Source organism: Panicum virgatum, chromosome 2N (genome assembly GCF_016808335.1).
Source record: "Panicum virgatum strain AP13 chromosome 2N, P.virgatum_v5, whole genome shotgun sequence".
Lineage (NCBI taxonomy): Eukaryota > Viridiplantae > Streptophyta > Magnoliopsida > Poales > Poaceae > Panicum > Panicum virgatum.
The window spans coordinates 62,793,404-62,813,467 of NC_053146.1; the positions used below are offsets into that span (position 1 = coordinate 62,793,404).

Genomic DNA, 20,064 nt, shown 5'->3' on the forward strand with positions numbered 1-20,064 from the left:
ACACTATACTATTGGTAACTTTGAAATTTCATTGCCAAAGCTCAAAGCTCAGTCAAGAATATTTGCATTTTTTATTCTAAATTGGCACTATTGATTATTGTTTTACCTTACATTTGCAATATGATTACTCGCTCTATTTATGTAGAAGATGACTCCGTTTCATCGGAATGATTAGCTAATTTTGTTTAGGATTGACATGAACCGAGCTGGCGAGTTGTGACTATTATTATTGACATGTATAAGTTAATGTAAAACCTATACTCAAACTCACACTAGCCATACTCATAAAGATGATATCAATCAAACATATTTCTCACAGATAACCATATCTGCCTGATGAATACATTTAGTTGGTTATATTATTGCACCTCGTGTTATTTTGAGATGCCCTAGTGCTATACTCAGCTGCATCCTATAGGGCAAACGAGATAGCAGGGACTAAAAAAGGCCTGAAAGGCTGAAAACATGATAATAAGGTTCGAGAAAAGAGATGCCCAATGCTTGAAAGGCTCTTTCTTGTCCAGTTTCTTTAGCATACCGCCCCCAATAAACTAATGCTGTGGTAGGCAGCTCGATGTGAATTGGTTCTAGTCTTTTGTGTTCTTTGTGCTTGCTTTATTGGGCCCAAGGTTTTATTATATCTAGGATCATGTTTCAAGGTTAAAATTTTCTCAAATTAAACCCCACATTGACATGGACAAGCAACCCAAATGCTGCTGCCACCTCCACTAGAGCTTGATCCTCACAAGCTTGGTGCCACATGAAATTTTTCAATATTCTACTAGCCTGATGCATGGGTATAATATTGTTTGTGTTTACCACTAGGTACAAAATATTTGGTGGTAGGCACAATTATTTAGGGCAAGTGCAAGCCTGGGAGCCTTTGTTTGACCACTACAATTATAGCTACCATGCATGAGCACACATCTGAACCATATTGTATAATGCTGGTGCTATTGCACGGCTAATTCCATACACATAACCATTGTTTAAGCCCTAGCACTTCTTTATGTGCCAGGATTATCCTCATCATTAAACAATTGTTCTCCCTTCAGCCAACCTGTTCTTTTTTATATTAGCGCCACATCCCCCGGTTACTTTACTATTACGTGTTAATTGCTATCGTATAGACGTATTATGGTAGTTGCGATGGTTTGAGAGGGACTGGATTGGACCCTACAGAGTAGTTAACAGGAGTAGCGTGGCAGGAAAGAGGAAACAGTGATCTAGAATGGCTTGTCATTAGTGCCTAACAACGTCTTAAATTTTAATAGAATCAGTGTACTTCCAGAGAGTAGTTGTTGGCGTGTATAGTATATTATTTGTCCACGATAGATGACTCTGTATTATTGTAAAGATTAAAATATACCTGGCATGTTACCCCTAGAACACCAACATTTCAAAGAGGCGCAGGCACAAATAATACTATGGGGGTGTTTTGGAACATGGACTTAAAAAAGTCCCAGGGACTTTTTAGTATTTAGAAGTATTAAATAAAGGTTAATTATAAAACTAACTGCAGAACCCTGGGGCTAAACTGCGAGACGAATCTAATGATGTATTTTAATCTATGATTAGCGAATGGTTACTGTAGCATCACTGTAGCAAATTATGAATTAATTAGGCTCATTAGATTCGTCTCGCGAAAAAGCACTCAGCTGTCAAAAAACATTTATAAACAGATTTTATTTAATACTATAAAATAGTAAGATTCTTTTTGATGTGATAGAGACTTCTGAAAAAAGTTTGGAACAGGCCTATAAGAGCTGTGCAATTGTGTAAAGCTCATTGATATTATCTCATATTCTCATGTACCATTGTACCTTACGTCTACAGTGTATTCGTTTTCTTCGAAAACAAAAAAAGAAAGAAATGTACAAGTATTATATCTTGGCGTGAATCCCTAGAAAGTAGAAACCTACTACATAATCATTGTGTTCGCAGGCAGTTCCAGCTCCAGCCCAACAGTATTTTCCTCTCACATCACTCCAGCCACCAGCTCCAACTGGCCCAACAGTATTTTTCTCAAACATCATTCCAGCTCCGGCCCCCATTTCCAGACGAACGCAGTGAATATGGTTTGGTACGACCGTACGGGTACTGTATTTGCAGATCTGATGGATAGTTTCATAGAGAACGAATCATATTCTACTAGCTTGCAGTCATGCAGGCAGCCTTTGGACTCTTCCCTTCCCTCTCCACTTCAGCTGATGGTGCGTTCGCTACGCTAGGATCGCACTATGATGCTACGCCTCAGTAGGACAGTAGCGGCATGGACACTGTAGTCTGTAGCAACAATGGAGGGTAAAAAGGACAATCCCCTAGACCAGTAGGTAGGCAGTGTGTAAGACATAGCATGGGCCCAGAACAGGCGTGGGACCGTGCATTACTGCATTTATCATTTATTATATCAGTTGGTGCAGTAAAATCTGTTTCTCAGGTGATACTGAGACTGTATACAGTAGTATACCTTGTACAGTAGCAATTGTAAATAGCGTTAATACGCAGGTCTAGTCTATTGGTTTCACGTCAGTTGTATGCACTCCAGCAACATTTGTTCCCTTTTTTCATAAAATGAGCGATTTTGTTTTGAAAAGAATAAAAAAAAATCGGAGACTAAAACTGCACTTTAATATTTTGCACCAGGCCTACTCCTTAAGTAACCTCAAACAAAGGCTAATGCCTAGGCCTACAGCCCTACACTAGTGGTTGGAGGTTCAGTTCATGTTGGGTAAATCAGAGCAGTTCCACATACAACATATAGGCAATTTTGTTTTTTTTTTATCCCTAGCTGTCTAGCCCAATGTACACACCACAACTCACAAACAAGTAAACAACAGCGACATGTTCATTTCCGGGCAAAAAGACTAGTACCACATGAATGGCCTATGAGTGAGGAGTGAGAACTGAGTGCACTTGCTCAATCAACAAGTAACAGCTTTCAATCAACCAGAAATAGTCGAAGCAGGCTCCAAATCAGGGTCCATCTAGAACTCTTGCCCATCCTTTTCCTCTCCAGTTCTTCTGGTCACAGGTTAACATGGCCCAACCCCAACATACTTTTCAGATAACTAAAGGAAACCCCTCCAGGCTCCAGTGAAGTTGCGTCAGGAGCTGGACTCTCTGGTGCATGCAAGCAATGCCAACAGCCAACTGCAACATCACAATAAAAAGGAGTTGATAGAGATTCAACTTCCCCAGTAACCAGCTGGCATGTTGTGTTGGCATTGACAGGAATAGAAATAGTCTCGTCACGATCAACATAGAAAAGACAGACCTTTACAAGAGATCATTGCCAGTGCAGAGAGAAAATCAGCAATGAAGACAGGAGACACAATTCATATAATTAACATTTCTCCTTCCCTTTTCACTTAATATCTTGGTTGTTATGTACAAAGCCCACAATTGTAGCGGGGGTGGCATTACATTATCAGCACCGTTTTTTTTTCTTCTCTTTTCGGGAGTTTGAATGAAATACTGCAATTAGTAGTGCTCTGCATGGTGCAGGAGACTGTTGGTGGGGTGGTTATGTACAATGTATCAATGCTCTTCCCTGAAGAATAGTAGCACCAGACTGTTGGTGACAATACTTTGAATTTCCCAAATCAGTTAACACATTCTTCATGCAAGTTCCCTCGCTAAACTTCATACAAGTATACACACAAATGAAGAAATCAGATTGAATAGGCTGAATCATTCCAATTAGCCAGAAGAACGTTCAGAGGCAGACAGTTTGATCTCTGACAACTTTTTACTGATCTCCAGCTCCTGTTGTGTTTTGAGATAACCCTGTGCTGTAGAAGTAACTATCTGGATAAGGAAGTTTATGGCCATGAGCCACACGGCAGTGTTCCAGATCAAAGCGAATGACAGATTCCACTTTCCCTAAACATGGATCAAACAATATTAAAATTTAGAAACAATTAGATAAGAACCAAGATGGAAATATGTTACTAAAATAGGCATAGTAAATCAGTGGAGCTTCAGTGTTAAATGCCTTATTATCAGTATTCAGTAATTCAGTATATATCTTTTTAGTACTGCTACACGTACAACCATTTGACTCTCAAGACCCAACTGTTAAAATCAACAAGATGGGAAGCTCTCATCAATGCATAGAATTTCCTTTTTTTTTCTTCCTTTTTTTTCCTTTTAACCACTATGAACCCCAGACCAGAATTGGCCCCCAGATCAAGAGCTTTGTTTTATAACCACTTATAGAACTTTCCATAGTGTAAGACTTACCATGCCCTGTACTTGCATGGCCAATGATAATTTTGAATACGACTACCACCACAACGACTATAGCCAGATCACTTTAAAGATTGGAACAAGTAAAGCTCGAGGCTACAGTAAATGTTGGATATCTATAACTACCAGAGTCGAGTGAAATTCATACCTTCACAGCAATAGAAGCTGATGCAGCAACATGAGCTGATAAGAACTTATCCTTGGTTGTCTTCAGCTTGGCAACTAAAGAGGGAAGGACGGATGCCACTCCAGGGACATAGCGAAATACACATGCAACCCATTTCTCCACCAAATCAAGAAGTTGGTTGTTGCAGAGAGTAATCACTGATGTCATCTACAAAAGTAATTTGTAAAATAGAGTGAGTTGGCTTAACAAGGATGAGATGAAATCTGTACGATACTATGATTACAAAACACAAAAGAATGCTATATATAATAATTGTACCAACAAATTTGACTAACCTGGATAGAAACTTTAATAATAGCCTTTCCAATCAAAGTTGCTAGAAAAAACTTCCAGAAAGGTACGCCAAGTTTTCCACACAGCATACCAGCAAAATCAAACAGAGGGTTTGGAAACTGACAGAAGAAAGAGTTATGGAAATTGCCCACATGTCATGTCTCACAAAAAAAGGAATAGTGTTTCAATACAGTAGAGAACTGCTGCAAAGATCATGCACCATAAATTTTAGAGGTTTCTCCACGTGTTATATTTAACAATAAGTCATGCTATGGATATATTTTGAAATGTACTATTTCTATAGCAATTACAGTCAAGTGTGAATATGAGTTTCTCAACAATTTTACATGGCCTTTTCATAACAGCCTAAATTGGCAAGGTGATGCAAGGCAAGTCAGCATCTGGGGGGGGGGGGGGGGGGGAGCAGCCTACTGAAATATGACCCCGAACAAACTTGAAATGTGAAGAGAAAGATACTAACTGAAGCAAGCAGCAAGATTTTACTGAAGCTAAGATGAGATAAGAGCCATCGCTTGGCCCGATGCGAAGTCAAGGATGGAAAACCTTCTGTAACGGGAGCATTGAAATCTTGTAACTCGTCTACTGTGCGGCCTGACATGGTAGCTGTGGTTCATTTATGTGAAAGGAATGAGCAACATAAAATAAGTTTAACAAAATCTGCTGACTGCATCATTCAATTTGATGGTTTCAAAAGAATGGCATAATCTTATAATCACAATGAGCCTAAATATAACTTTGTATTATGAATGGTAGTGGTCAACTTACAAGCCTGATAACCCTACTAACAAGAGAGTTTCAGAACTCTTTAGATAGATACAGGCTCATTAATCCTTTCATACTTATAAGCCCCATGAGCAGACTGGTTTCAACTTCTTAGTGGTAGGTGTCTTAACCTTTCCTATAAAGCTAATAAGATGGTAACCCTTATTCATCTATATTCATTGGAAGACTGAAGTCATCATAGTTTATTTCTACAAAACTAAAGACAAGAAAAGGGAAAGGCGTCTAATGGCAAATAATCCATTCTGTTGCATGCTACAATCTTATATTTGAATCTGTAGCTACAAAACTTCGCAGCAGAATATCAAAGAAGAAAACATAATTTTATTCTGTTACTCTGGAAGTAGATTCAAGCATGAGTATATATCAGTGAAAAATGGTATTATCGTGAAAAGAGGAAAAATAGAAGGATTGCATATTTTAACCAGACCTTGAAAACCGATGATTCAAAGTGGAAGAGGTGGATCAAGTAGACAGATAACAGACGATAAAGGTAATCAGTTTTTTTTCAAGGAAGTAATCAAGTAAGTTATGCTATGCTATAGTTGCTAAGTGGTAAGTGCAAAGCAGTATGGATGGAACCTGCTCTTGAGAGAAAATATGGAGGAAGCTCTCCAAGTGCAGTTCCAACGCCCCAAAGAACAGCTTCGAGATAAACTTTCTGCAGAATTTTGCTGAATGGAATTGTTTCCTGATATATAGGGGGTCCAAACTCGAGACAGTCTTTGTCCAACCATGATGGCATCCTTTTAAGGAGAATAGTGTCATAAGGAGCACTTTTTAAATCAACCCTGCCACACTGAACTGCTTTGATAGTAAATAGGGCAAGATGGGGAGCTAAATACAATACGAAAGTGTGCAAACCAGACCCTGCAAAATAATTACATGTAAGCTGAAATCCTTGTTTTATTTAAGTTTACTAATTAACTCCCCACACAATTTCACCAATCTGAAACTATTTTCAGTTACCAAATCCAATGGATGAAGCGACCCCTAGTATGATCCACCACAGTCCAAACCTGACATACCAAAGCAGCTCCTGTACATGCTGCATCAATGACAAGATACCATGTTAATCCAAGCTGCAAAAGAGACCATATATACTACTGCAATGGGAGATATTGGAAGCAAACTACCATTAATGTGAACAAGCTAAATCGATGGAGATGAAATTCTCTTGAATAGTATGCAAGCACGTTTGCTAAATGACAGTTAAGTCTCAGGAGAGCCCTAAATATATATATAAACCTAAAGAATAGACAATAGAATTTGGTTTATCATTCAGTTTCAAATATTTATCACAATCATATGGCATAACTTTCTGTTAGTTACGCTCACACCATACCGCAATCCATTGGCTAATATTTTAGCACCACTGTTCTAAATAATTTGAAAAACAGATGTTCTAATAACTTTGGAAGAAGACGATACCTTTGCATGCGGGCCATCAGTGAACAATAACAGACCCCAGGTAGCAACAATCGAAAGAATTACAATTTTCAACCAAGAACCTATCTTCAGAACAGATGACCATGCTCTTCCCGAACTCTGAGCAATGGCTAACAAAAAGAATGCTGATGTCTTAAATGGTTGGGACGTCATTGTTAGTCTCTCGAGGTCTGCACGATGTTTTCTCCGGAGCTCTGGAATATAAAGTGCATTGGTTAGATCATGGTCTAAACTGCAGTTTTATATCATCATTATTTGTTTGACAGAGTGTTTGGGAAATCTTTGGTTTCATCTCGTCCTATAGTGAGGTAGTATGGATATTCAAAAATACACTCCTAATTTGTTACCTTATTATACCACAGTTTCACTCATCAGAATTATCCATAACATAATTATTATACCACAGCCACACACGGAAACTAAATAAAAAAAATTGGCAGCTACTTTCCACAAGAGAATTTCATAATCCACGATTTTGGGAAAGTAGCTGCCAATGGATTATGCATTGAAATCATAATCCAAAAGGACTAGGCAGTCGGAAGATAAAATGAAGAAAAACTAATAATCCTCTCGGAAGTCACCTGCCCCCAAAACGAACCAAAATCGAACAAAAACCTCAATTTAACATTCAAAAGCGCTATAAACGATGCAATGCTTGAACAAGAACAGTTCGCTAGACATAAGAACAGTTCTAATGCTTGTTTCAATCGCGAGCAGAAAAAAAAATCCAACAAAAGTTTTTTTTTCTAAAATAGAAGGGGGTTAGCGACTACGTATGGCTAATTCGCCACTTCTTAGTAAGTAAAAAAAAAACGCGAAAGGTTCCAACCTCCTTGGAAAACCTCAACGACACGCATTCGTAGCTCCACGGTAGCTAGAGCGCAAAAGCTATTTTCATTAAATTCCACACTACAGATGTCGAAATATGAACAAACCGGGAGGCGGGATGATATATAGAAGGGGAAAAAAAAGAACTAAACCAACCCTCTGCGAGAACAATGGGCCGACCAAACAACCCTTCCAAGGCGCGATCGACTCACTCACCGGATAAGCCATTGTCCTCGCCGGCTTCGATGGCGGGCCCCATCCCGCGGCGCGCGGCTCCGGGTTCCTCTATCTCCCTGTCCCCCATAGATCTGAGCAGCGCACTGTGGTTGTGTGAGCCCACCGCGCGGCCCGCAGCTGGTATATGAACCGCGGAAAAAGGGGGCGCGAGCTAGTTTGCTTCTTCCTGTTTGATGCAGGAACGCCTCTTCTCCCGGCGATGACGGAGAGCACGAGCTCGGCGAGTCGCGGGGCGCAAAGGAATCGCTCCTTTCGCCTGAAAAAGATGAGTTTTTTTTTCGCGAGCTGCGAAGGGGAGAACCGGAAAAGCTTGCGATAACAGCTTTCGGTTATTTATGTGGTTACGTGCCCGGGGTTTCTTGAGGGGGACGATCGCAAGTCGTAACCGATGAGGGGGGAAAACTGGCGTGGTTGTTGCTTGAGACTTGAGAGTTCTATAAACCGAATAGTATTCTGGCCCTTAACTTCTGGGGTAAAGTTATGAGCTATTACTACTTCTAACTTGTTACTTAAAAAAGTGCAAACTGGAAATGCACAACTGTTTGCCGATACCTGATTCAATATGTTTCCACTTCCAAAAGAAAATAAGGTGTCATTGCTAATTACCTGTTGATGCAGATGACTGGATCAGCATGACTTTGGAACAGCGATCAAATGATTTGGATTCTCTAAGATCTTGTTTGGATCCTATGATTAAAGTGTAATACTAGCTCATCCAAATTGAGGGCTGATGGATCGCTAAACTTTAGTGAAGCTCAAAAAGATATCTTAACTTTAGTTGGCAGAGAGAAGCTAATGAATTAGTATGGGAACCAGCTCTTTGAGAATCAAAATGTCCCCAGCTTATCCCCGCATTCAGACACAAGCATATCCCCTCGCGTGCAAAATAGTCTTATGCAGCCACTCAGTGGCCTTGGTTGGTTTCGGTTCTATGATTCTAGGACTAGGTTTGACTGCCCATTAACTCATGCGCTAGAAAATTCCGACGAATCTAATGAGATTTTTGACTGTGATATTAAAGGATGGTTACTGTAGCATCATTGTACCCAATCATTAATTGATTACTATCATTAGATTTGTCGCGAAAAGTTACACACATCCCTAAAAAGATTTTACAAACAGACTTCATTTAGTACTCCATACATGTAAGATTCTCATCTCGGACGTGTTCTAGGAACTATAACAAACCAAACAAGGCCAATAAACTATAACGATGGTGATACTAAATTTAAGTTGCAAAAAACTTTAGAAAGAGTTAAAATTAAAATGCTCTAAATGATCGAAACATGATCTAATTTATAACTGAGCAATTAAGTGAGTGATTTTGAGCTCTTTGATCGATCTCTTGATTGTATAAGAGTTGTATGAGGTTGGTATACTAGTACCACTTCGGTTTTTTCACATCGTAGGTTAACATGTACATGTGGCCTTAGGTTCAAACTTTGGTGTATCAGATTACAAACTTTCAACCTCTAATATCTCTATTTGTTGAAGTCGACCTGTTCAAGACACGAGGTCGACCGCCGCTACCACTCATGGCCTGCTCTGCCGCCTTCCGATCGAGACGTGGCGGACGTTTGCCGTCTGCCATCATCGCCGCCGCCGCCGCCGCCCGGCGACCTCGGCGAGGAGCGGTAGCCAGCCACGCCGGGATCGCGCGTCCCGGTCCTCCTCCGGTTGGGGAAAGCAACGGCGCGGAGATTTCGTGCACGCCAGCAACGACCGAAAACCTCGCTGAGAAGTAGAACCGACGACGACGACGACGGCGCGAGCCGCGTGACGATGGCGTCCGACCCCGGCCGCCTCCTGGGTGGTGCAAAGGAATCGATATCGATCCGGTTGGGGGGCGACTCGAGGGAGGCTTGCGAATCCGTGTCGCCGGATGCGTACCCGCCTACCCGCATCGTGCGCGTCAGCCGCAAGGAACCGGGGATTGTCTGCTAGAGGAAGTCACCTTCAGGCGAAGCATCGTTGGTCATGGTCAGCTTCGGAGTTCAGACTTCAGAGGGGGATAAAAAACTGGATGTTCAGTGCTCATCAGATGACAGCTCTTGGCTGATGAAGGTTTTCCACGGATTTTAAAGTTTGTTGCTATGCAAGCCAGCACAGTATGGGCGTGTTTAGTTCGTGAATTTTTTTGGGTTTGGTTATTGTAGCACTTTCGTTTTTATTTGATAATTAGTGTCCAATCATGAATTAATTAGACTCAAAAAATTTATCTATCATTTACAGCTAAACTGTGCAATTGATTATTTTTTAAACTATATTTAATACTTCATGCATGTGTCCAAAAATTCGATGTGACAGGAAATCTTGAAAAATTTTAGGAACTAAACAGGGCATATGCTAGAGAGCAAGCACAGCATGACTGCATGGGCGTCTCATGTTTAGAGAGAGATAATCAGACTTCACATTGGAGTCAGAGCAAAGCATTCTTGCGCGAGCTCAGCAGAGAGATAGCGAAGAAGACTAAACAACTACCAGTAATCTGAACAACAGGATTCAACCCGCTGTTTTAGACTTGGTGTTGCTAGAAGAATACACTACAGCTACCAGTAATCTAAACAACAGAAACTGAACCGGCTTGGATGCCCAGACTTGTCTGATGTATTTGGGTCGTGCAGCAATATCTCATTCTGCCTCCTTTGTGCAAGGAACTTTAGAGGCTGTTCGGCTGGTAGAATGAATAGTGCTCGGCTGGTAGAATGAATAGTGCTCGGCTGGTAGAATAAATAGTATTATGTGAGAGGAAATAAGCCGAGACAGAAGCAAATAGAAAAGAAAACCGGGCACAGATGTACATGGTCGTAGAATGAGTTCTGCTGGAACTAAAATATGAGTTCCCCGAAAAATTGCCAGGACGGTTTAACCTCAAACATGCCTTTTAACTTTTAAAGAATGCTAGCTATATTTTCTTGGACGTTATCTTTTGCATTTTTGTCAAAGGGGTCATCTCCAATGTAAAGATCTAAGATAGACCTGCATAAGAGCTTGCTCTGGATGCTCCCCAGTTCCTCGCCTTCAACTGTACACATAGAAAAAACAAGCTTAATACTACAAATTCATAAATAGTTGAAATAGATAGTCCTAGTCGAATATATCACTGCAGAAATGCCATTACACAAGGGATATATATCTTCTAACAACAATGAACAAAAGTGACCATTGGAGATGTAAGAGACAAGGTTTGATGTTAGTATTTGCCATTGTCTGAAGCAATATGCAAAGCTACGGGTGCAGTAGGTAACTGGTGATGCCATGCTAGGCACCAGTTGATGGCAGAGGTGCTGAGGGAGGAGGACGGCCAGGGCAGAAGGGTGGTGCAGGAAGCTGCCGTGGAGGCTGTACGGTAAGCTGTGACTGGGGCAGAGGCACAGTGGGGCATCGGTGGAAGCAGGAGCTCTCATTTGTGTGAGAAAGAGTGGATGATGAAGGAGGTGGAGCGATGGTTCAACATGATCTGATTAGATCGGGCAATTAAAAATTTAGATGCTTTGAAACATAATATCAATCAGAAGTTCCCTCTACAGAAGCCTTCAAAAATTTAGAAAAAAGGGCTGATCTCCTAAATTGTGGAAAGGGGTATGAACTATCTACAATATCTCCCTGCAGTGAGTGCTTGCGAACAAAGTATAAGAATATTGCCAGATACTCATTAAAGGGAAACATGTATATGCATATTCATTGCAACATAAAGGCATCTTCCTTGACAACCAAAAATAAATACTCCACCTGAGTACTGAAATCAACAAAAGAGAAGGGGAAATTGAGTATAAATGAACTTACTGCTAATTTTAAGCACATGGTTTGATTCCCTGGAAAGCTCAATCACAGACCCCTTCGGTAGTTTGTATTCATCCTTGAAAAGTGCAACGAAACTGCGGAAGATCAAGGTATAAATTCTATGGACATAGGTTATGAAATTTGAATATAAGATAATATCAAAGTAACATCATAGCATTATTTTGGTATAACGAGCCTCTTAAGTCTGAACACCAGAGCCTATTTATGAAGATCAAGGTATAACGAGCTTCTTAAGTCTGAACACCAGAGCTTATGGTAAAGTACCTACATCCTCGCAATCCTATCAATTAATCATATTGTTCTAAAATATATTGCAAGAATCATTAAAAGTAACATTGGCATGGACCTTTTTTCTTTAATATTTCCCCTTGCTTTTTATATTCAGCATTCAGTGCTCCATCATTGATAGCAGAAATGTCTCATACAGCAGAAGGATCACAGTTAACCAACGAACTAATTTTTCCGAACTCATTAACAAGCTTACATGACATAAATAAAAGGTTCCTGCCTGGTACAGGATGAATGCAATGTGAACTTTTTTAAAAAATGCAATGAGGATTTTGGAGGAATGGACGTCCTACAAGATTTCCTGTTCTCCAAAACAATTGTGAAGATGGATATGGTGGAGTCTTATGATCAAGAATTCAAGATGAACCTGAATGCATTATCTGTGGCCCATTTCTTCAGTTATGCCAAACACAAACTTGACAATTGTGGCACTAAGAAATGCTATGTATAGTAAAATAAAAGTGTGTGGGTAAAAGAAAGCATCGTAGCAAGTTCATCAACACAAAGGTCTTGAAGAAATTTCTGCATTTGTCCCCCCAAAGACGCAACCAAAAGGAACCAGTTACCTCTGAAGCAACTCTTTGGTGTCCTGTCCACCAAACTTCTGAAGCCTGCTTCCGACGCTCTTCTCGAACGCGCTGCGAACGGAGCGAATGCTCAACCTCCCGTATACAATCTGCAGCTTGACCGTCATCCGTATGTCCTGCTCTAGCACGTCGTTGATCAGCTCAGCATTTCCCTTCAGTTCAGAGGCCGAGAACTTCCGGTACTTCTCCTCCAGCTGCTGCTTCAAATCGTTGCCATCCGCGTACACGCCTATGCAAAGCGACATTTCAAAACCCCCTCTTTACAGCGCCTTTTCTCCCGATGGAGAGATCAATGGCGTCAGTTTCAGCGGATTACCGAAGGCGTAGACGTCGATGGACTTGAGCCCGAGGACGCTGGTCTTCCGGAGGCCGACGCCGAGGAGGCGGCGCCCGGCGGCGGCCTCGGTGGGGAATGCCGCGCCGGTGCGGGGCTCCACGGAGCCGGGGGCCGCCGCCCCGTCGGCGAGGGAGAGGGAGGCCCAGAGAGGGGCGGAAGGGGAGGGGAGCGGGACCGGACGCCCTGCGGATTTGGCCGTGAGGGTCAGGCTGGCCGCCGCCGCCGCCGCGGCAGCGAGCGTGGCGGCGATGGCGGCGCCGTTGGGGCCTGGCTTTGGCGGGAGACGGGGGACGGCCGCGGTGGTGAAGCGGAGGGAGACCATGGCCGCGCCGGCGAGAGGCGAGGCGGAGCCTCGGAGGGTGGTGACCTGGGGGAGTGAGCTGCGGCCGCGCGGGGGGCGGAGGAGTCGATGTGGGCGGGTGGCGCGTGGCAGCGGCGAGGTGACCCCGTTTCTGTTTTTCCTGTCACGTTTCTCTTGGCATCCCCGGTGTAATTATGTAGTAAAAAATGAATTAAATAAAACGGGCCTAAACATTGCATGGCCTGCTGGGCTTCCCCATCCCTTCGTGGTGGGCCCACTGGGCCGAGCTGGGCTGGGCTGATCACCGGAGCAGGCTGCCGAAGATATAGGAGGCGGCCGGTACCGTCTGTTGGGATCGTGCTGGTGTCGCGTAGCAACAACCCAGCACGGCGCCGTTTAGTTTTTTTTTTGAAACTTTTGTTTAGATTCTCCCAATCCAATATCTATCCATTTCGTTTCTTTCTATAAATAGGTTGTGTGCTGGGTGCCACCTCCATTCACCCACGCCTTGTGCTCGCAATTGAGGTCGCCGATTCGGTGCCAGCGAGCAGCAAGTCAGCAACCATGGAGTCCCTCTTCGCCGCCGCCGGCATCGCCTTCCTCCTCCTCCTGAACGGTGCTCCCTTCCTCCTCTTCGCTCGATCATATCGTTTCGCTTGTCCTCGTCATTGATCTCTCGTCGTTGTTTCGCATTTCGCGCGCAGCCGCTGGCGCGGAGTCCCGGCGGTGCCACTGCGACGACGACGACGACAACGGCGGGGGCGGCCGCGGCGGGGTCGACAGCTCCGACCAGTCGCCGAAGCTGTTCGTGTTCGGCGACTCGTTCGCCGACGCCGGGAACACCCTGAAAGGCCCCCTGGGCCTCAACACGCGGGGCTGGTACGAGCCCTGCGGCGTCTCTGACGCGCGCCACGGCAACAAGCCGACCGGCCGCTGCTCCGACGGCATGGTCCAGTCCGATTTCCTCGGTACGTAAGCTCTCGATCAGATCAGTGGTAGCTCGATCGCTGTTCATCATTGCACTCGATCTCATCTCGTCGTTTTGCCGTGCGTTTTGCAGCCAGCATCCTGGGGCACAAGGAGGCCCCTCCGGCGGAAAGGATGAGGCGGCACGACGACGTGGACCTGTCCGCGGGCGTGAACTTCGCCGACTCCGGCGCCGGCGTGCTCCTGGGGTGGAACCTGGACACGCAGATCGACGTGTTCCGGAGGCTTCTCCGGCACAAGATCATCGACAAAAAGGACCTCAGCCAGTCCGTCGCGCTCGTCGCCATCTCCGCCGGCGTCGACTACTCGGACGTCCCCAGCGATCCGGCCGACCTGGACCAGGTGATCGACCTGAGTTCACGCACAGCTAGCTAGCCCTGATCTATCCATCAACCTCGGGTGAGTTTACGCTTGTGATTTTGATTTGTCGCGTGCCTGGATGCAGTACATCTTGAACGTGACGGACGGGATCGTCGACGGCGTGCGGCAGCTCCAGGATCTGGGCGTCAACGACGTGCTGGTGAACCTGCTGCCCTCCATCGGCTGCACGCCCTGGAACACCAGGGCGTACAACTACACCCAGTGCGCGAGGGACACCATTACGGGCGCCCACAACAAGAATCTCAAGCACAAGCTTGGCGACGACGAGTCGGTCCTCCTGCTCGATCTCGACACCGTCTTCAAGGGCATCGTCACTCCCAAAACCGGTAAGAAAAAAAAAACCTGTGCTGCGACAAATGATCGAACCAATGTTATTCTAAAATCACACACTAATGATGTGATCTGTTTTCAACTTGATCATCATCGCAGAGAAGCTGTTCTACCATAGGCACACGCCGTGCTGCGAGAGCGTCGACAAGGAAGGATTTTGTGGGCAGCTTGACGGCGACGGCAACCAGCAGTACACAGTGTGCGACGGGCCAGACGACTACTTCTACTGGGACAACACCAACCCGACGCAGGCCGGATGGAAGGCCGTCATGGAGCAGCTCGAAGGCTCCATCAAAGATTTTCTAGGCATCTAGCTCTTGGTAGTTTGGTGGCCGGAGAGTTTTGCCAGGCATGGAAGGGTTTTGTTAGGTTAGGTTTGGATCTTCAGATCAAGCTATACAATAATTGGCTGGGTAGCTAGGAATATTTAGTTTAAAATAGTCGTTGGTGTCGTGCTGCTAGGTTTGGTATTTTGTGTTTTTTTTTCATGAATAATGAGCATCTCGCTCGTTCATCGGTTCTGATAAATGAAAAAATGTGCTGATTTTTTTCTGCAATGATCTCCGAATGATTTTCTTTTTGTCTAAACAGAAATAATTCCAAACAGATTGAAACCTCACTCTGAGAATTCACGAAAACAACGTGATTCATCTGAAAAAAGTACCCCTATAGAATTGAAATGCTGTTAAGCTCAAAATTGCTGAAGCCCGGGGGCCTTGATGGCTTGATCTCAAAAGGGAAGAATGCACTTGCAGAGCATGCCAGATCGATCCACAGAAAGCATCAATTCTGACGATAACAAAACTGCTTAGTTCAGAGACACGTACTAGTCCATAATAGTCAAAATAACTAGTAAAATGGACAAGCCAAAGAAGAAGAGTTTCTGCGATTGGATTCGATGCACAATTCCGACATTGTCTTCTGTCAGAAGTGATGCATGTAATTCCGAGCCAAAGAAGAAGTGATGCTTGTGCCTCATTAATTCCGAGAACGGACGATTCGTAGTTGCTGTCAACCCTTTTTCTGTCAGAGGGTTGCAGTGCCAGGAGGGAGAGCCCTGCTATTCATTCTTGCTATTCTCTCCAAGACAACCATATGTAGCTTAACTTAATTCACCTTTTGAGAAAATGTACCCTTGGTGATTCAGGTATTATACTAGATAGAGAAAATAAGCAGAATGAAATATTGCGCGAAGGATTAATCAGGCTGGAGGCCTGGAGCCCTTGAATTTTGGCGCCCGGTGCGGCGGCCTCCCCGCCGGCTCCGTTTGTTTGTTTGTTTGGATGCTGCTGTTGCGTCCGCACTGTTTAGATTCTCTCGATCCAATATCTATCCATTTCGTTTCTCTCAATAGGCCAGGTTGTGCTGGGTGCCACCTCCATTCACATCACACCCACGCCTTGCTTGCAATTGTGATCGTCGATTAGTTGCCAGAGAGCAGCAGCAAACCATGAAGGCCCTCTTCGCCGCCGCCTGCTTCGCGTTCCTCCTCCTGAATGGTCCGTGCGCGCATCCATGTTTTCCTTCCTGTTCGCTCGACCATATCCATATCATTTCACTTGTGCTTCGATCGAACATACCATTTTTGTTTGAAGCAACAGGAGGGCCATTCGCTACTTGTGCTTCGGTCGACCGCATCATTTCTCTCGTGCTCATCATTACGCCGATCCGATTTCTTGCTGGAATTTTACGTGTGTTTTTTCTTGGCATTTCGCGCGCGCAGCCACTGGTGTGGAGTCCCTGCGGTGCCGCTGCGACGGCGACGGCGACGGCGACAGCGACGACACCGACAAGCCGTCGTATGACAAGCTGTTCGTGTTCGGCGACTCCTTCGCCGACGCCGGAAACCTCCCCAAGGGCGATCTGAAATGGGAGACGCGAGGCTGGTACGAGCCCTCCGGCATGTCGGACGCCGACCACGACAACAAACCGACCGGCCGCTCCTCCGACGGCTTGGTTCAGTCTGATTTCCTCGGTACGTACGTGAGCTCTCAGATAGATCATCAATGTAGCTGTTACATCTTTCTCATTAGTACCCACTCCGTACCAAAATAATTGCAACTCTAGAGTTCAAAATTTGTCTAAAAAAACTTACTAACTTTGACCTACCTACCACAAAAGATAAGACAATTCCGGAAGATTCCCACAAAACACAACAAATAACTCATCCACTCATCACAAAAGACAATAGATATTTTTGTAATTTTACACCTAGCATTGATTTACGTGTTTGGTCATCGAATTGTATTTATTTTGGAACGGAGGAAGTATTTATTAGTAGTAGGTCAACTATATGTAAATGTATTGGGCGTCGTCCTTACGTTTGCAGCCAAGATTATCCTGGGGCAGAAGGAGGCCCCTCCGCCGGAGAGGCTGAGGCGGCACGACGGCGTGGACCTGTGTCCTCCGGCGTGAACTTCGCCAGCTCCGGCTCCGGCGTGTTCCCGGGGTGGAACTTGGATAAGCAGGTCAACAAGTTCAAGAGGCTGCTCCGGAAGAGGATCATCGGCAAGGACCTCAGCCAGTCGGTCGCGCTCGTCTCCATCGCGTCCGGCGCCGACTACGCTGACGTCCCCAGCGACTTGCTCGACATGGACCCCCTGGTGAGCGCGCAAACGGCATGGTCTGATATACTTGCGTGTGCTGATAACTGATGAAGCTTCTGTGCTTTTTGCTGCTGCTCGATCATGGCGTTCTCCCAGTACATCTCGAACGTGACGGACGGGATCGTCGGCGGCGTGAGGAAGCTTGAGGACCTGGGCGTCGGAGCGGTGCTGGTGAACCTGCTGCCCCCGCTGGGCTGCGCGCCGCTGAACACCAGGGCGGACAACTACACCAGGTGCGAGAAGGACAAGATCACGGGCGTCCACAACAAGAATCTCATGCACAAGCTGCGCGACGATGACTCGGTAAAAAAAAAACTTACATCTAGTGAGATGAACTAACGATCGTCTAATGTGATATTGGATTGCAAACCGATGTGACCTTTTTCTTTTTCATCTTGACCATCGCAGAGAAGCTGTTCTACCATAGGCACACGCCGTGCTGCGAGAGCATCGACGAGAACGGATTCTGTGGGCAGGTCGACGGCGAAGGCAACCTGCAGTACACGCTGTGCGACAGACCATACAAGTACTTCTACTGGGATAGCACCAACCCAACGCAGGCCGGATGGAAGGCCATCATGCAGCAACTCGAAGGCCCCATCAGAGTGTATCTAGGCATCTAACTCTTAGGCAGTTTGGTTGAGATCGAGTCTTGCCTTGCATCATTGCATGGAAGAGTTTGTTAGGTTAGGTTTATTTGGAGATTATTGGGCGTGTTGGGGTGTCAATTAGTGAGCCTTAGTTGCCCCTCCAACCCTTTCAAAATTTTATACTAATTTTCCAAAATAAGATCTCAATTTGGAAAATTAGTATAAAATTTTGAACTAAATAGGGTTGGAGGTGCACCTAGCGGTCACCAATTTGCACCCCTAGGCGTGTTCTTGGTGTAGGCATTGGTGCCCGGCCATTCCATGCATATCTAGCTATACAAATTGGGTAGGGATATTCAGTTTAGATTGTGAAGGACTAAATAGGCGACCAGAGGGGGTGAATGAGAGCCTAAAATCCGATTCGAAAAACCGGAGAGAAAAAAGTCCCTAAACACCCGATGCACCTCAAATGGAGAGTATCAGTACCGCATAGCTCAGAACGGCTATCGGCACTAAGAATACCCCACAGCGAATTCGAATAACTCATGCGGAAGCACGACAGATAGAAACTCGAGCAAAAATCAGTTGCACAAACTCGCGAACGACACTGAGACAAACATCGTCGGGAAGCAAAGCCACTCAAGAACTTAAGAAAATGATTAGTGCACAGGTGAAAAACAAGTTAGAGAGAGTGGAAATAAATCTAGCTAACACAAGCACAACTAAACTAATTTTTGTTTTGTTTTTCCTTTTAACTTAGCCCTAACAAAAGCTAATTAAAACTTCTCAAAAAGAAAACACCCTAACTAAGCATGCAAGGGTCTAGCAGAAGTTAGCTGAAATTACCATGAAGAAAAACTAATTAAATCTAGCTAATTAGCAAGAAAAGATTAGTATTAAAGAAATTAGAGAAGGGAGAAAACATGCTCATTGTGCTTGTGCTGCTGTTGGCTTGCCTTGGACCCTGCACTCGTGGGCTGAACAGAGCTGCATCGTACCTCCTAGGCCACTCCTTGGCCCTCCTGCACCGAACGCACAACTGCTAGCGCTGCTGCCCTTGCACTGCATAGCTGGCCGTCGCTCGCCGCCGCTCGCCGAGAGCAGAGCCGCCGCCAGCTGCTGCGCTCCTCAGCGCGCGCGTGCTGCACTTGGGCCCTCTGCACTCGCCGCTGCAGCCCCTGCGCAGCTCGCCCTTGCCTGCTAGCACTGCTGGACGCGCCAGCCAGGACCGCTGCTCCTGCTTGCCTGCGCACAACAACCAGGCCAAGCGAGATCCAAACGAGAACCAAAAGGAAACAACGAATTGAATCAAAATCAACCGCCCCGAGGGCAAGAGGAGGGAAGGGCCTTCATTCCCAGCGAATCCATGGTACAAGGTCTCAAATTTCCATCACAAAATCCTGGGGAGAAGAGGGAGGAAGGAAGAACAGAACAGGGAGGGGCGCCCCAACACCAGAAAACCGGAAAGAGGGGTGCTGGTCGTCAAGTCCAACCATGGAAGATGACCCCTACCTTATCTCTTTAGCTCTCCACACAAAAAGACTAAATTACCCTTATTCTAATTAGCTAAGATAACCACCCACGCAGGGACAATACAGTCCATATTTTTGTAGACGCATCGGACGGACACGACTCCTCTTCAACTTCTCTTCGCCTTGAAGCAAGCTCGCAGATGATACCGCGTGCCCTCCGTCCGGATCTTGACCGCGCCAAGTCCGCCCCCGGTTTTGCGGCCAAAACCGAGAAACTAGACACCGCTGATGGTTTTGAGGCCCAAACCATCGAAACCGTCCGCCTCCGCTTGACCGCCACGCGACCTCGCTGATG

General features: G+C 45.1%; 4 protein-coding genes and 1 long non-coding RNA gene across 8 annotated transcripts; 2 read left to right on the plus strand and 3 right to left on the minus strand.

The window, feature by feature from the left end:
• Positions 1–3,327: 3,327 nt before the first annotated feature.
• On the minus strand, positions 3,328–8,675 carry LOC120661736 (vacuole membrane protein KMS1-like). Of its 3 annotated transcripts, none has more exons than XM_039940658.1 (8): positions 8,633–8,675; positions 6,944–7,155; positions 6,482–6,560; positions 6,095–6,382; positions 5,193–5,335; positions 4,714–4,830; positions 4,400–4,585; positions 3,328–3,885 (listed from the first exon to the last, which is right to left on the minus strand). In XM_039940658.1, the coding sequence occupies exons 1-8, from the start codon at positions 8,658–8,660 to the stop codon at positions 3,703–3,705; spliced, it is 1,236 nt and encodes a 411-aa protein (XP_039796592.1). In that variant the 5' UTR covers positions 8,661–8,675; the 3' UTR covers positions 3,328–3,702. The 3 variants fall into 3 exon arrangements, with proteins under 3 accessions (XP_039796592.1, XP_039796591.1, XP_039796590.1); XM_039940657.1 differs by lacking the exon at positions 8,633–8,675 and adding an exon at positions 8,006–8,431 and having other exon boundaries at positions 5,193–5,323; XM_039940656.1 differs by lacking the exon at positions 8,633–8,675 and adding an exon at positions 8,006–8,429.
• Positions 8,676–10,779: 2,104 nt separating this feature from the next.
• Positions 10,780–13,504, minus strand: LOC120661737 (fatty-acid-binding protein 1-like). Its single transcript, XM_039940659.1, has 4 exons — positions 13,022–13,504; positions 12,685–12,934; positions 11,813–11,904; positions 10,780–11,051 (listed from the first exon to the last, which is right to left on the minus strand). The coding sequence occupies exons 1-4, from the start codon at positions 13,362–13,364 to the stop codon at positions 10,918–10,920; spliced, it is 819 nt and encodes a 272-aa protein (XP_039796593.1). The 5' UTR covers positions 13,365–13,504; the 3' UTR covers positions 10,780–10,917.
• LOC120662882 (GDSL esterase/lipase At5g03600-like) lies at positions 13,363–15,355 on the plus strand. The gene is made up of 5 exons (XM_039941942.1): positions 13,363–13,417; positions 14,048–14,311; positions 14,404–14,672; positions 14,776–15,037; positions 15,141–15,355. The coding sequence occupies exons 1-5, from the start codon at positions 13,363–13,365 to the stop codon at positions 15,353–15,355; spliced, it is 1,065 nt and encodes a 354-aa protein (XP_039797876.1).
• A 1,846-nt stretch (positions 15,356–17,201) lies between these two features.
• LOC120661739 lies at positions 17,202–18,082 on the minus strand. The gene is made up of 2 exons (XR_005670035.1): positions 17,968–18,082; positions 17,202–17,871 (listed from the first exon to the last, which is right to left on the minus strand). It is a non-coding gene; the product is annotated as an uncharacterized LOC120661739 (long non-coding RNA).
• LOC120661738 lies at positions 17,509–18,806 on the plus strand. Of its 2 annotated transcripts, XM_039940661.1 has the most exons (3): positions 17,509–17,644; positions 17,744–17,950; positions 18,056–18,806. In XM_039940661.1, exons 1-3 carry the CDS (start codon positions 17,633–17,635, stop codon positions 18,260–18,262), a joined length of 426 nt encoding a protein of 141 aa, XP_039796595.1. In that variant the 5' UTR covers positions 17,509–17,632; the 3' UTR covers positions 18,263–18,806. The 2 variants fall into 2 exon arrangements, with proteins under 2 accessions (XP_039796595.1, XP_039796594.1); XM_039940660.1 differs by lacking the exon at positions 17,509–17,644 and having other exon boundaries at positions 17,694–17,950.
• Positions 18,807–20,064: the final 1,258 nt, after the last annotated feature.

Coding starts and splice junctions, on each gene's coding strand:
- LOC120661736 (XM_039940656.1), bottom strand. CDS start 8,093: ATGGGGGACAGGGAGATAGAGGAACCCGGAGCCGCGCGCCGCGGGATG. Junction 7,156..8,005: donor CGAGGACAATGGCTTATCCG/GTGAGTGAGTCG, acceptor TTTATATTCCAG/AGCTCCGGAGAAAACATCGT. Junction 6,561..6,943: donor CTGATGGCCCGCATGCAAAG/GTATCGTCTTCT, acceptor TCATTGATGCAG/CATGTACAGGAGCTGCTTTG.
- LOC120661737 (XM_039940659.1), bottom strand. CDS start 13,364: ATGGTCTCCCTCCGCTTCACCACCGCGGCCGTCCCCCGTCTCCCGCCA. Junction 12,935..13,021: donor CATCGACGTCTACGCCTTCG/GTAATCCGCTGA, acceptor CGCTTTGCATAG/GCGTGTACGCGGATGGCAAC. Junction 11,905..12,684: donor ACCAAAGAGTTGCTTCAGAG/GTAACTGGTTCC, acceptor GATCTTCCGCAG/TTTCGTTGCACTTTTCAAGG.
- LOC120662882 (XM_039941942.1), top strand. CDS start 13,363: ATGGCCGCGCCGGCGAGAGGCGAGGCGGAGCCTCGGAGGGTGGTGACC. Junction 14,312..14,403: donor GGTCCAGTCCGATTTCCTCG/GTACGTAAGCTC, acceptor TGCGTTTTGCAG/CCAGCATCCTGGGGCACAAG. Junction 15,038..15,140: donor CATCGTCACTCCCAAAACCG/GTAAGAAAAAAA, acceptor TCATCATCGCAG/AGAAGCTGTTCTACCATAGG.
- LOC120661738 (XM_039940660.1), top strand. CDS start 17,729: ATGGCGTTCTCCCAGTACATCTCGAACGTGACGGACGGGATCGTCGGC. Junction 17,951..18,055: donor AGCTGCGCGACGATGACTCG/GTAAAAAAAAAA, acceptor TGACCATCGCAG/AGAAGCTGTTCTACCATAGG.